General features: G+C 37.2%; 2 protein-coding genes across 2 annotated transcripts; both read left to right on the forward strand.

Moving 5' to 3' along the window:
- The first annotated feature begins 12,122 nt into the window (after window positions 1-12,122).
- LOC149795814 (modulator of apoptosis 1-like) lies at window positions 12,123-12,830 on the forward strand. Its single transcript, XM_089963860.1, is given in 1 exon segment — window positions 12,123-12,830. A coding segment is annotated over 1 exon segment (708 nt).
- Window positions 12,831-12,934: 104 nt separating this feature from the next.
- Window positions 12,935-13,751, forward strand: LOC149795815 (uncharacterized). The gene is made up of 2 exons (XM_089963862.1): window positions 12,935-13,208; window positions 13,456-13,751. The coding sequence occupies exons 1-2, from the start codon at window positions 12,935-12,937 to the stop codon at window positions 13,749-13,751; spliced, it is 570 nt and encodes a 189-aa protein (XP_089819988.1).
- Window positions 13,752-14,054: the final 303 nt, after the last annotated feature.

Below are 14,054 nucleotides of genomic sequence, written 5' to 3' on the forward strand. Positions count from 1 at the left end.
TCTATAAACGCCGAACTTGATAAAATCAAAGAGAGTACTTTTGGTGTAATTCACACAACTCTGCTAGTCAACATAGTATACATAGTAGAGTCTGGAACGGAAACATGGACGAAATAAAAAAAACTGACTCAAATATATCGCTGGGGTTACCGGGGTGTATCAGTGCTCCGTGTATGGTTACGCTAAATTGGAGATACATGTAGGAAATTACATTAGTCCTTTCGTTGATAGGTTTTCTGGAACCGCCTAAGTCGTGTTTGATAAAAAGATCGAGAGAACATTCACACTGGTTCCAGAATACAAATCCCTAAGCTCATCGAATTACTGTTGTTTTCTGTAATTGGTCTCGAAAAAATCTTAATTGATTACTTCGTATAACACGTAATGAATCACACAAAATCGTTATCGTATAAAGACTGAAAGACTAGCACATGATAAAACATAAAAAAAATATCGCAGACGAATCATCATCATCGACAATGTTGTATACGCGGTTTCCACGCTGGTCGCTGAAACAACGACGTTAAAATTATTAGCGACGCATGTGACATCGTCCGAAGTAGGAATCTATATATCTGTTGTTGGTAGTGATGCTGGTATACTCATTTTTATCGCGAAAAAATATATAAATTAGCACGCTGAGAAGTGTGAGCCAGTATTAGGAAAGAGAGTGTGTGAGGTGTATGATAAGATTATTTCAGAAGCTTTAGGGATCATGTTAGAATATCCAAACCATTTGACGAGGGAGTTTTTCCTTTGGTGGAGATCACCGTTTCCACTCTGAACACGTTTTGCTTTGATTTCTATGATTCCCGTTTGTAAAAGATCCATGGAAGGGCTCTCCAGATAAATATATAAGCGTGTAGGTGACTGGAACCGGTTTTGAATGGCATCGACGACAAAAATCTAGTAAGTCCTATATGTTGTACATCATTTTCGAAGGTTGTTTTTTTTTTATTCTTACGTGTTCACCTACTTTGAACTGACTTGTTGTTTTTTTGTCCTGAAAATCCTGTTGATTTATTGAGCATGCTTCCGTGGGAGTCATTTTAATGCTGCAGTGCCATTTGTGATTGTATTGCTCAACGATTCGTGGCAAAAACTCAAAGTATCGTCTGCACTTATCGGTGGTAAATATCTTACAAGTGTGATTGATTAGATCGTTCTACGACGGCCGCTTTGATCTGATTGTTTGTGCTGTAAAAGACAACACTATTGTTTGAAGCCAATCTTAGACGGTGTTGTTATAAAATTTGCTACCGTGATCTGCCCTTATTTTATTGGGCTTTAGTGCAAGTACGATTGTTTCAAACACTTCAACGATATAAGTTCTTTTTCTGTTTTTCAAACGAACTACTCATGCACATTTGCTGAAGACATCAATGACCGTCATGGGATATTTGAAATGATCGTTGTATGCGCTCTAATCTCTCATGTCGACGAGATCTGCCGACTATATATAACCTGCTGCGACAGCGACGAATTTTTGTCGTGGATAATACTTGCGTGAAGGTTATGCAGTTCTTCTGCGAGAACTGTTACGTACAAATTGATCGGTCTACACGATCTCTGAAATTTCTAGGTATGAATTCTATTAAATCCCTCAACATGACTTGATCGCATCCCATTTTATCCTCGTAATGATCTCTGTAACATATATCTTGTTGCATCGCAATGGCAAGTACACTGTTGTAGCGTTCTTGACCGGTCAGCGCCTGTTCTTTCTCATCCAGTTGTTGTTCTAACGGATTCCAATGTTCATACGCCACGAGGTCTTGAAAGTTTTCCGATCTGCCCATTGGCATCCATGGAGCCACAAAGAATTTGTATCTCTCCGCAGCATTTACAGTCTCCCACGCACATATTTTATCCAGCTATTGTCGATGTCACAGTGCCTAAAATGATACATTTTTTTATACAGATCAATGATATTAAGTCACCACCGCACATAATTATGTTGTCAACGTCGCCGGCAGCATAGCTTCATACATTTTATTTTGTCTACGTTTTAGTTGTCTCCGCTGCTGACTGCGTGACCTTAAATGTGACTATGTATAATTCTTTGGAACCCGATCCTGCACACATGATAATGAGGCGATTCCGCGTGACCACCACGGTGGGGTCGATATCCACAGCTCTGGTTTTACACTTTAAGACACCACGATTTCAAGTTGGTCATTATATGTTATAGTTTACACTTTTTTGGCATCTACGTTGTTGCTTTGAAAGTTGTAAGATAACTTCGATGGGTGATTTTTCTACGTACTTAATACGGACGTAATTGATGCAGTACTATTCACACATGTTATCGTTAACGTCTTGCATTTGTAACGAGTTGTACACTGCTCCTTTATGCGGCTGTTGAATGCGTGACTTCATCGTGAGGAGGAAAAGCAAACGAACCAAAATACTTTACGTCGCTGTAAAGTTGATCCTTTATCACGGCGACACATAAAGTGTCATGTCCATCGTAATACTTTTGCAGGTTAATCGCGCAACTCTCGTCTGGCATGATTTATCGAGGATGCTCATCATTAGAAAATACACCTCTGAAATTTCCAACGTTATGTGTCAATTCTTTTCGATGTCGATGTTAGACTGCGGAGGAAACGGTGTTGTGGATAAGCTCGTTTGAGTTGTCTCCAGCCAGGCTCCCGCATAAGTTATAAAATCAGGAAACCGCGTTAAAACCTTTTATCTCGTTCCTTTGTTGCAAAGTCCTTTACCCCGAATGGCTCCAGGAAGCTGGAGTCCTTTTCCAATGCCGAGCAATCCTGGCAGTAATATTCCAGTGATGCATGATAACAGGGGTGCTATGAATCCTCCTTGTTTGGATAAATTTGACACCGACAACTTTAGAACAACTCCTTTTCGTCCAGAGACATGTTGAGCTATTGATGTGGCTTGACGATGAATCAGCATGAGCCTGTAAGGTCATGTTTATTCCGTCAACTTACATTTAACCAATATGGGCCTTTTGTGTGTGGCCGACACACCAGTACCTTTCTTTTTCTATGATGACAGCATTAAAGCTACTAGCACGTACGACATTATTATATTGAATGCTATTATTTTTTTTATTTTCTTTCGACGGGTTTATTTCGATAGCCACTTGTCGATTTCACGATCGCACTTTCTTCTACGGGCAACACCATGTATCATCACCGCTTCGTGCGTAGCTCCCGTAATGGTCCCCGTTTCTGGCGAAAGTCGCGACAGAGCAAGAACGGACTCAAACAGCTCCGGCGCCATGGTCTTCACGAATGGAATGGTCGCACAATTCCATTGCCCTCGATGATGCCGCCCTAGAGCGTGGTTCTCCGATGTTTGGACGATTTTGCTTCGACATTGTCTATGCAATGATATTCATTGTTCCATGAATCGGTCCGAGGTCACCAGTGCGTAACAGACATATTCGCCGACTGGATCTCAAATAGTCCATCGGATTTCGATATCGGCTTTTGAATCTTTGAGGCGCTCTGAATGTTTGGAGACATCGAAATGGAAAATAGGATACAAGTTGTTGAATTAGTCTATCGATATCTGTCTGCCTGGGTCCACGTCCTGGTACTTCTGTATGACTTCCATCAACATCATGTACGCGTGATAATAATTTCTTGTGTTGACTCTGGTCTAACTGCAACGGATGATTATATCGCACCGTAGTAGTGACCGCACGTGAAACGAACCGCAGCATGTGATCAGCTGATCACGATGACTGCAATATACGCTTTAAATATACAGATTTTGTTCCGGGGATCGTGTATAAATTTCGAAGGTACTATGGACATTTTATCATGGCAAAACTCAGTCATATTCGCATCAGACAACTGCTCGCTGACGTAAGAACGAAAACCAAATGCATCCCCAAAGATTTTGAAAAGTAAGTGTCATTCTCGATTGGACTTTTCTGATTCATCCATACCGCTCAGTTCATGCCGAAGCCGCTGAAAAACTCGCTGAAAACTGCCCTGCATTCACTCATCTGGAAAAGGAATGCGGCGACAAGGCAAATGTTCTTAAGTAGAATGGAATTTATCCCTAAGAATGCATAGATGAATGGTCACGATGAGATGAAAGATCGCTGACACCCATTACGCATTCTGTTTGCATGTACATCTGTAATGAGTCATCGATGATGAGTAGCAGCGAGCAAACAATATATGGGTCAGGTTGGATGTCATCCGCTTAGAGATTATCATGATATTTATCTCAGAAGGATGTGCCTCTGCTAGCAAAGATGCTAGATAATTTCAGACAGAGGTGCACGGACCATTACTAGCTTATTCCACTCTGGTATTTCTCCTCTTCGGGACTCTCATAGGACGGACTTCTCAAGCAACAATCCGGAATGGTCTTAGAATTATTCACACATCCAGACATGTTCATGTTCACAGACAAGACGGTATGAGGTGGAATCTCCTTCATCAGCAAAAAATAATTCCGTCGCGAACAGCAAATGCATGAAAAACAACGACCCAACAAAGCCGCCCGTGTACATCATTTCTCTCAACATTAACTATCTGTTTAAATGATTTATGTCATAATAGCTTCCCACGGGAGGTTTTCACTGGATCGCTGGATAATAGAGGTCGATCTAGTTTATTCATAACATCTCACTGACGGTCACAACGGTTATCCATTTCGTGCCGAACGAATTCTAGTGACCAAGGAAATGCTGACCGGGAAGAAGCGCGATGAAAAAAGTAAGTTTGTTCTAGGAAACGTAATTTTGAACAAAGCGTGTTCAAAATCTTATGAACAAAACCAAGTACAAACTACATCATCAACTATCAACTGCAGAAAGTGAGTCTCCAGCACGCACTCGGGCTTGACAAAGTTCATCGGACACACAATTTTCAACAATCACCGTTGATGAAACCCTACATCGACTTGAACAGGAAACAACGAAACAAAGCCACCACGGTTTTCGACAAAGACATCTTCAAACTCATAAACAATAACGTGTTCAGAAAAACCATGGAAAACATTCGACATCGCAAGACAATCGAACTCGTTAATAAGTTTAAACGATGGGATACACTTATTGCCGATGCTGCTTTTCTCCTCATGAAAATCTTCGATGAAGATACGGTGGCCATCGGATACAGGAAAACTAATATCAGGCTGTGATCGATCTCGCCAAGATGTTCATGCTCGAGTTTCACTACAACTTCATCAAAAAGAAATACGGAGACAAGGCCACGTTGCTCTTGACTGACACAGACTCGCTCGTGTATGAAATTCACACCGATAATGTCTACCAAGACATGTACGAAAATAAACAATTTTCCGATATCAACAATTATTCCACACATAGCTCAATCCTCTGCGACGAAAACAAAACGTGCGGGGATAGTTCAAACACTAAACTCATGAGATACCAATCAAAGAATTCAGCGGACTTCTATCAAAAATGTACTGCATCTCTCTTGAAGATAGCACCCCCATGAATAATACCAAAGGAGTAAAACAAAAACCGCCATCGACTACTGCAGGCATGCACTGCATGGACACCTACAGTCCTGCGCCATGAGACGATTTCTGTCACAACGACATTGCATCTCCACACTACTCGTTAACAAAAACAACTATGCCCATTCGACGATAAACGATACTCCACCTATATCATACACGCACTCGTCAACGGACATAAAAACACATTTATATAATATGGAAATTCAAGCACGATATTCAGTGGACCATAAGTGAGCCAGAAACCCAATCTCTATGAAACAAAACCCCACTTTTTCTCTGCGTCTGCCAGAACCCTATCTCGATGAGCTTGAACAAATGTGAGCCAGAAACTATAGTTTACTGTGATACTGACTATTTCCAATTAAGTATCCCGCAATGATAACAGTGACCGATTGACATAATAAAATAAATTAAAAGAAATTCCATACATTTTTCTCCACATACTTTCATGCAATGTACAACAATATGGAGTCTAAATGTAGCGAAAATAAATGCCAATGACACTTATAATTAATTAGTCCATTTGGTGGCAAGGAGAAGTGGATTTTTTTAAATAAAACTTGGAGATATTGAACAAAAGCTGTTTTGTACACCTGATGCATGCATATACAATGGACTTTTGTAAGCCTTGAACAATCTTAACAGTAGTTCCAAAAACATCTGTAGAGATTCATGTATCGGCCATAATCAACATCGCATGATGAATGAAATTACACAATTTTACATGTAATTTGGTAATAACAAAACAACACAATTTTCAGTAAAATAATTCATAAAGATCTCTAAATTGAAAAGCGTGGCATATTTTCAGATTCTCTGCTCATATGTCTTTCAGTAAATGTTGTACATCTATATATTTACCTATTCCACCACACTTAGTAATTTAGTTGCCTATACTTTATTTATCAATGTGTCGAGTGTTAATCTCTAACTTCTGTATTGGTATTCTTATAATTAGTTCAGGACAAAATGCAGCTAATAGCAATCTTTGGTCAACATTTGCCCTTTTTGCAGACCACCAACCAAATTAAATCCGAATTTTGCGTCCCCATCAACCCATATTTATACGTGACCTATTCGACACATAGTAGAAAACCACTTGGAGTAGTAGATAATTGGTCATTTTGCCTTTTTTGTACCCATTTGGATCTCTTCCAGTTTGTTCTACCCCCCTCCAATCACTTGCCTGCCCCTAAGCGACCCATGCATGTTTAGCAATTTTAATTATGTACACACGTTATCCGGACATGGAGGGGGAGTCTAAGGCGGATATCACTGCCCAAAAGGTTTCCAAAAAAAGGTCAAACTCCAACTTGATACTACTTGTGCTTCTTATGGACCTCTTGTTTAGATCGATAACCAGGCCTCTGTGTTTATTCGACTTTTCTTTTTGGGCTGTATTTTATTTCTACTCGTAATTGTCTGTGATTTTCTATTTCCGTCAGCACAATTTCAAACTCAGCCGCAGTGATCATTTTATCATCGACTGCAACTGTATGCAGCTTACTGATCGTATTAAGACTGCCCCATGCCGTCTCAAGAAATTTAAAATCAAGGCGTACTCATGAATGCAGTCGCGTTGAAATGAATGTACTTGCACAGCCACAAACACCAGTTATTATCGATATACTTCCGGCAATAACTTCGATTGGTGCACATACGATGATTGATGTAGTCGTGATTCTAGTCACATCAAGACCAGTATTGGTTGCCGAAAATAGCTTATACGACCAAACAAGCTCGTTTGTATTTCACGGTCATCTCGGTTCTTTTGGTATTTTCATCTTGCATCTGTTTTTCGGCTTAGATTATTTTTTTCACTTCGGTATGAATGAGGTTCAATCACAGTACTTCTAATGCAATCTCGTATTTGGATTATATGCCAAGAAAACCATATCCGGTCTCATCGTCATGAAAATTAGCTATAAGCACTTTAAAAAAAATTACTATTTTTTCACTGGCATAATTGTCATTATCATAATACATTAACCTCGAGAATATTTATATCTTCGGCGATTGTGTGTTCTGCTGGTCTGGCACCTCTTTCAGTAAAACACTTCTGATGTTAAACAAAAACAACAAAGGCAGTTACGGGGTTAAATCGTGATATTAGTGGTACATAATTATGGCTAACATAACGCTTGCCATTTATCAACATTCCCATTAATTCCAGTTGTTAGTATATCTGATTTAATATATATTTATTTTAATTTAATTTGTTTGTCTGTCAGTATTTTTTCTTACATGCTATTGTAATGTAAATTAATTCACTGGAGATGATATTTTGTCAGAAAACTGATTATCCTGAATCATTCTTTTCATAAACACCATGTGTTGGCCTGGAAGCTGACCTTGGTTTAAAATTAGTAACCAAAGTTCAATTTTATTTTAAAATGATTGATTGTTGTCAAAGTCATGATAGGACTACGTGGGTTAAGAAGTAAACAGTTTCTTTATTTTTATTCTGGGAATAAAATGATTGGTCTAATCAAGGCCATATTCTGTGTGCGTGATATAAACACGATCACGTGACCCCCTCTCCCTTCTGATTTCGCAACTTGGGGGAATTTCGAAACTGCCTCTTATAATAAAATATAACCTTTATTTTAGAGAGAGAGATCTCAATTTATTTTACTTTTACACTTAGTATCAAGTTTTCTTTGTTGTTGCCAGATATTGAGCTAATTATCTTCAGATCATTTGGATTTCAAAAGGATTTATTTTTATTCTTTGGAAATATTCTGAAGAGTGTTCACGCAGAAATTTTGGAACGACATTGCTTACAAATTTAATTTGGATTTCCAACACCGGATTGCCTTTATTAGTATTTCTACAACGAACTGAAGATAAGTACAGTACTGAGTACAGCATACGTCATCGTCATCCATCTTGGATTTTCCATCAGGATTCGAACTTGAAATTATTATATATATTTGGACAGGTATTAAGATCAAAGGAATGTCAATACCAGAATATATAAACTTAGGCGGATTCATATTTATAGAACTAACATCAGTAAAGTAATGAAAATAATTAAATGTGCACAAAAATATAAGTAATTGTAAAGTATGCGGTTCTCAATGTTTAAGGAATTATCTTTGCTATTAACAATTTAGAACACAACTGTACTTTCAATATGGAACGTTTGATAGCCATCGGTTTACGGGTATGTCTGTAAAATGAATGTCAGTCACGGGACCGGTCTAACTGGAAGAACAAAAATATGGTAGTCCCCATAACATGGCATCGTCCTGTTTGCCATATGCGTAGTATGCATGTCCCAATGTATACGAAAAAATGTGATGCTTGTTGCATCGTGCTTAGTCCTCATGAAACAAGATAATTACATTGCAATTGCTCTGTACTATCTCTATCCCTTGATATGTTGCGCGTAACAAATGCAATATCACATTTCCTAGTTTAGTTTATATTAATACCATTTACTCAGTAATGTTTGCACTTGAATATTCAAATGTTTATCATTTACAGTTAATAACTTAATAAGTACTGTTCGCTATACTTGGTGATAACACACCCACTTATCATGCTAAGCATATTGGTATAAAAATAGATCATAAGTAATGTGTCTGCTAAACAAATGTAAAGTCCTGTATTATATATTAATTCTCATTTTTCCATGTAGGAGAGTTACATAGTATGACATGATGTTACTTATCCCATATTGCCCATGTAATGTTTAATAAGTACTGTTATGAATAAAACACAAATCATAGTTAAAACAATAGTTAAAACAATTCGTATTATTCCCTAAAATAGTTTGATAGTAAAGCACAAATGTGACAAGAGAAGTTGAAACAGCTAAATTTCATTTACATACACATTAAATTAAGACAAAGCTTAATATTTCATACAACTGTTTTTGAAAAGAGACATTAAGTATAATTGGTTCTTGAAGGGAATGAGCTATACCATTAACTAATTGGAAAAAAGTTGGTTATACGTATGATAACACCAACTGAGCAATCCCAGGGACGGAGATTATGCGTATGGAGCAATACAACTAGATGTGATGGTTGCATTCTGTAAGGGCTGTAGTTTCAATCAGACTTAAAATAAATTGAGTATATTTGCAACATGTGAGATGATGTTAATTCGTATCTAAATCATGTTTTGTATTGTTGTGTGATTTTTTTCAACAAATGTTAGACATTATTTAAAATGTATACATTGTGAGAGGGTACCTCTCAACAAAGTCTATCCTTGTGAAATAGACACTCTTACGTCGCTCCCTATGATATTGTGTGACACATGTGTTTAGACGGAATATAAAGTATATTTCTTTCACCAAACGTTAAGACTGAAGTCTATTTAAAAACAATTAGTTGCATGATACCATCGGCCAAACATAGGCATGTACCTTGATCAATGGCAGTAGCTTAAACGCAAACAACGCTTCAATAAAGGAAATCGATTGTCTCTTTTTGGTTAATTTTACCCAACACGCAAATAAAACATTAGTTTAGGCCAGTGCAAACCAGAATATTAACTACTCTATTTTAATATGGGAACGAAAAAAAATTAACAGACATTCTAACATATTAATTGTGAATTGGAGATAACTCATGCCGTTTAGACTCATACAGTGGCGAGTCATTACAGAGTTGTGCCCCTTAATATACACTCCGGCCTGTGTTACTTTTTCATTCGAAAATGACATCAACGTCTTTGTTAAACATTTATTAAAGCATCTAATGATATATTGTATATAATAAAACGGGGTAAACGTTGCTGCAAATACCTTAAAATAGAAGGCCTTCCTTCTTCTCAGATAAATGATATCACAATACAACGAATTGGTGTTTTAGTCCAATTAGTGCAATAAGTGTACGCAATATAATCAATACATGATGAATAAAATAGCGACCGTGATTTACCTTATATCATTCATACACACATGCTTACTTTTTTATTCTCAGTCCTCGCGCTTTCACTTCACACTTCAGGAGTTTTTAAAACCCGACTTCATCATGATGTTTAAAATAACTTGAACGATACATACATACATACATACATACATACATACATATATATATATATATATATATATATATATATATATATATATATATATATATATATATATATATATATATATATATATACACATATATATATATATACACATATATATATATATACACACATATATATATATATATATATATATATATATATATATATATATATATATATATATATATATATATATATATATATATATATATACATGAATTTAATATGGTGAACACTTTCATCGCAATCCATTCTGCTCTCTTTTCCCCCTTCTCATCTCGTGCATAACGAAATAAACTACGCAGAAATCAGGAGTGAGAGAGAATATTTGGGGGTTTGAATGAAAACCTTGAAATTGAACTTACACCAAATAACCTTCAAGAATATGATTCATCGTAACGGTATGTGTGCACTTTCTTTGAGTTTTGTAACCAGTGTTAAAGTAATCAATGATACAATGTTGTAAACCCTTTCGACATAAAAAGGTTAATTTTTCGGGTACGTAGAGGGAGCGAGCGAGCGAGAGAGAGAGAGAGTTTTAAAATCAAACCGACCGAAGGAAAGACAGTTTTATCATCAGTAGACTGTCATTAAAGCAGAATAATGACTTAGATCAACTGTAAATATATTAAAATATTTTTGTTACCTCCTTTTGGTTCGTCAATTGGCTTAGTTTCTATTCCACATTAATTTCCATGCGCCAGAACGTGAATGGATTAGCGTTCATATGAATGGCTTAGCTAACCAGGTGTAGCTAGTGCTCTACTTTATTCATTAAAACCATATTTCATGTTCATATCATAAATGTGTATTACATTGATTTAAACAAAGAAAACAATCAACTTATTAATATGCAAAGGTGATTGTGAATAGCCAAAATAAGGCATAGATCTACACAGCTGCCTTTACTAAATCTTAACTCCGTTTAAAGGGCAAATTATATGTATTTGTATGTGATATAAATAAAATATATGTATGTAGCAGGAGCATATATTTTATAATTTTATATATTCATGTTTTAATTAGGTATATATATATATATATATATATATATATATATATATATATATATATATATATATATATATATATAATTTTGGTGCATTTATATATTAAGTCCATCATATAGCAACCCATTGTAACATTAACTCATATTAATGAAATTGCCTCCATAATTTTGTTGCCATTCAATTTTCTTCTCCTTAGTACATTTTTAGGAAATATGTTATTTTTAAAATTTGTTTCATCTTAAAATATATTTTATACCAGAGTTAGAATACAGGTTGTTCTGGTTCAAATGATTCTTCCAGAACCTATTTTCCCTTCGACTGTATTTTTCCAACGGTACATTATTCATTGACAACACATAAACATTGTTCTTACAGAGTGTTCCTTATTTTTGCGATATTCTTGCTTAACTGGCCCTATATAGATATTGCACAGAAGTTCGTGCATTTCGTCGTTTTGATCGCGCATTATTTTTTAAGTAGATATGGAGTTCAGAGGACGAAGTTCAAAATATAGTAGGGGCCTTTAACGCGCTAAAGGTCAAGCCCAAGACAGACACACCTGAAGATTTAGCAAAGTGGATGGCAGACTTCACGTCTTCGATGGATGCATATCATATTAAGGAAGAGCTGACAGCATCACATGCAATGGCGTCCGTGGCCAGTGGTCCTATATCGATCACACTAGCAGATGAATTAAGCATGTCGGTATTTTCAGGAGAAAAGAGTGAAACATCGTATGAATTATGGAGATACGAAGTTACATGCTTACAACAAGGCACGTATTCACAGGGCCAGGTATATCATGCCATCTGACGTTCCTTGAGAGGAGAAGCTGGACGGATTGCTATGAGACTGGGTCCAACAGCATCCATTAAAGAATTATTATCAAAGCTGGACAGTGTGTATGGCAATGTATATGTGAAAGAGACTTTGTTAGCGGACTTCTGCAGTAATCGCCAGAAAGAGGACGAAGATACTTATACATGGAGTTGTAGGCTGGAAGAGTTGTTAAACAAAGCCGTCCAGAAAGGGTCGGTGAAGACCAGTGAGACAAATGCTATGCTAAGGGCTAAGCTGTGGACAGGACTTAAACAGACACTGATGTCTGGCCATAAGTTTGACTCACTGAAGACACTTGACGAATTGAGAGTAGCTCTTCGTCGTACTGAATCTGAACTCAGGCAACGGGAAGATGAGATAAAACGTACCAAGAGAACTACGAATTTCAATATGGCATCAACTTCAACCACATCACAAAACAAGGAGCTTAGTGAATTGAGAGATCTTGTCCAGCACCTGTCAAACTAAGTGCAGATGCTTAAGGAGCATTCAGCATCCCAAGTAACCAACAACCAGCAATACTATATGAATCGATTTAGGACAAATAATACTGATGTGAGGAGAGACTGAACATGCTGGCGCTGCGGGCAAATCGGACACATTGCTTCTGCTTGTCGTGTTCGACTAGACCATTCAAAACGGGATTTAAACTTCACGAGGCCTATGGCTGTGGGCAAACAGTAGGCTTTTCACGGGGTTGCCCGAAGAAGCATAAAGGAACGGACACGATAGAGCTAGTAGGACAAGCTAACGAGGCTTCTGTTGTCATCAATGGTATTAGAGTAAATTCGCTGATTTATACCGAATTGACCGTATCAACAGTTAGCCAGACATTTTATAACAAGAGTTTGAAGACGACTCCGATTAAGCCCACTACAGATCTTTTGAATGTTGAGAGACGTTACCATATAATGGCTACATAGAAGTTGAAATAGAAAGTAACATTCTGCCAAATGTGGAAAGACAGCGTCGTCTAATGCTAGTCGTGCCAGACAGCAACTATAGAAGGCGCGTTCCTTTGTCACTAGCGACTACTTAATGCATGCTCTAGAGCAATGCAAAAGTTTGCATAGAGCAAGATTTATACTGACAGCTCGATTGCCAACTCCGTGGTATTTGACATTCAGATGTTTGACTTTGCGAGAAAAAGAGTTAGCAAAGAGAAACTTTTGTCTAGGTGTTTTGAAGAGCGCAGAGTCACAATATATTATTGTAGAAAGCAATAGGAATGTGATATTGCGAACCTTCATTGATAAAGAGGTACCTTATCATTCAACGTGTGCTTTGCTTCAGAATTCAATAAATGAAGGCTTAGATATTTATCCAGGCCTACACAATGAATGGTCTGATAGAAGTTCATGTGTCCAACGTGACTGCCAGGACAATTAGAACTATTTTGTGTGAATTGCAACCAGTGCCTGTGGCAGATATCCCAGCAGATGTGGCTGGAATGGAGCGTGTAGATGTCCTTAGCAGTCAGATGGACATTACTTCGGATAAACTGTCCCAATTTCTCGGATTTATTACACTGGTCAACAGTGAAATCATTACTGACTTGAAAAGGCCCTAATCTGTAGTATTTTGGTGTGCCGAACACGAATATAACCGTGAAAAATTTGTATTGGCTCTCGTTTTGAAGATATTCATATACCTCATTTTCTATGTTTCACTGTGTAAATTCCTCCAGTAGGA

The sequence above is a fragment of the Sinohyriopsis cumingii genome, chromosome 7, assembly GCF_028554795.1.
Source record: "Sinohyriopsis cumingii isolate HCF-2022 chromosome 7, ASM2855479v2, whole genome shotgun sequence".
NCBI classification, from domain to species: domain Eukaryota; kingdom Metazoa; phylum Mollusca; class Bivalvia; order Unionida; family Unionidae; genus Sinohyriopsis; species Sinohyriopsis cumingii.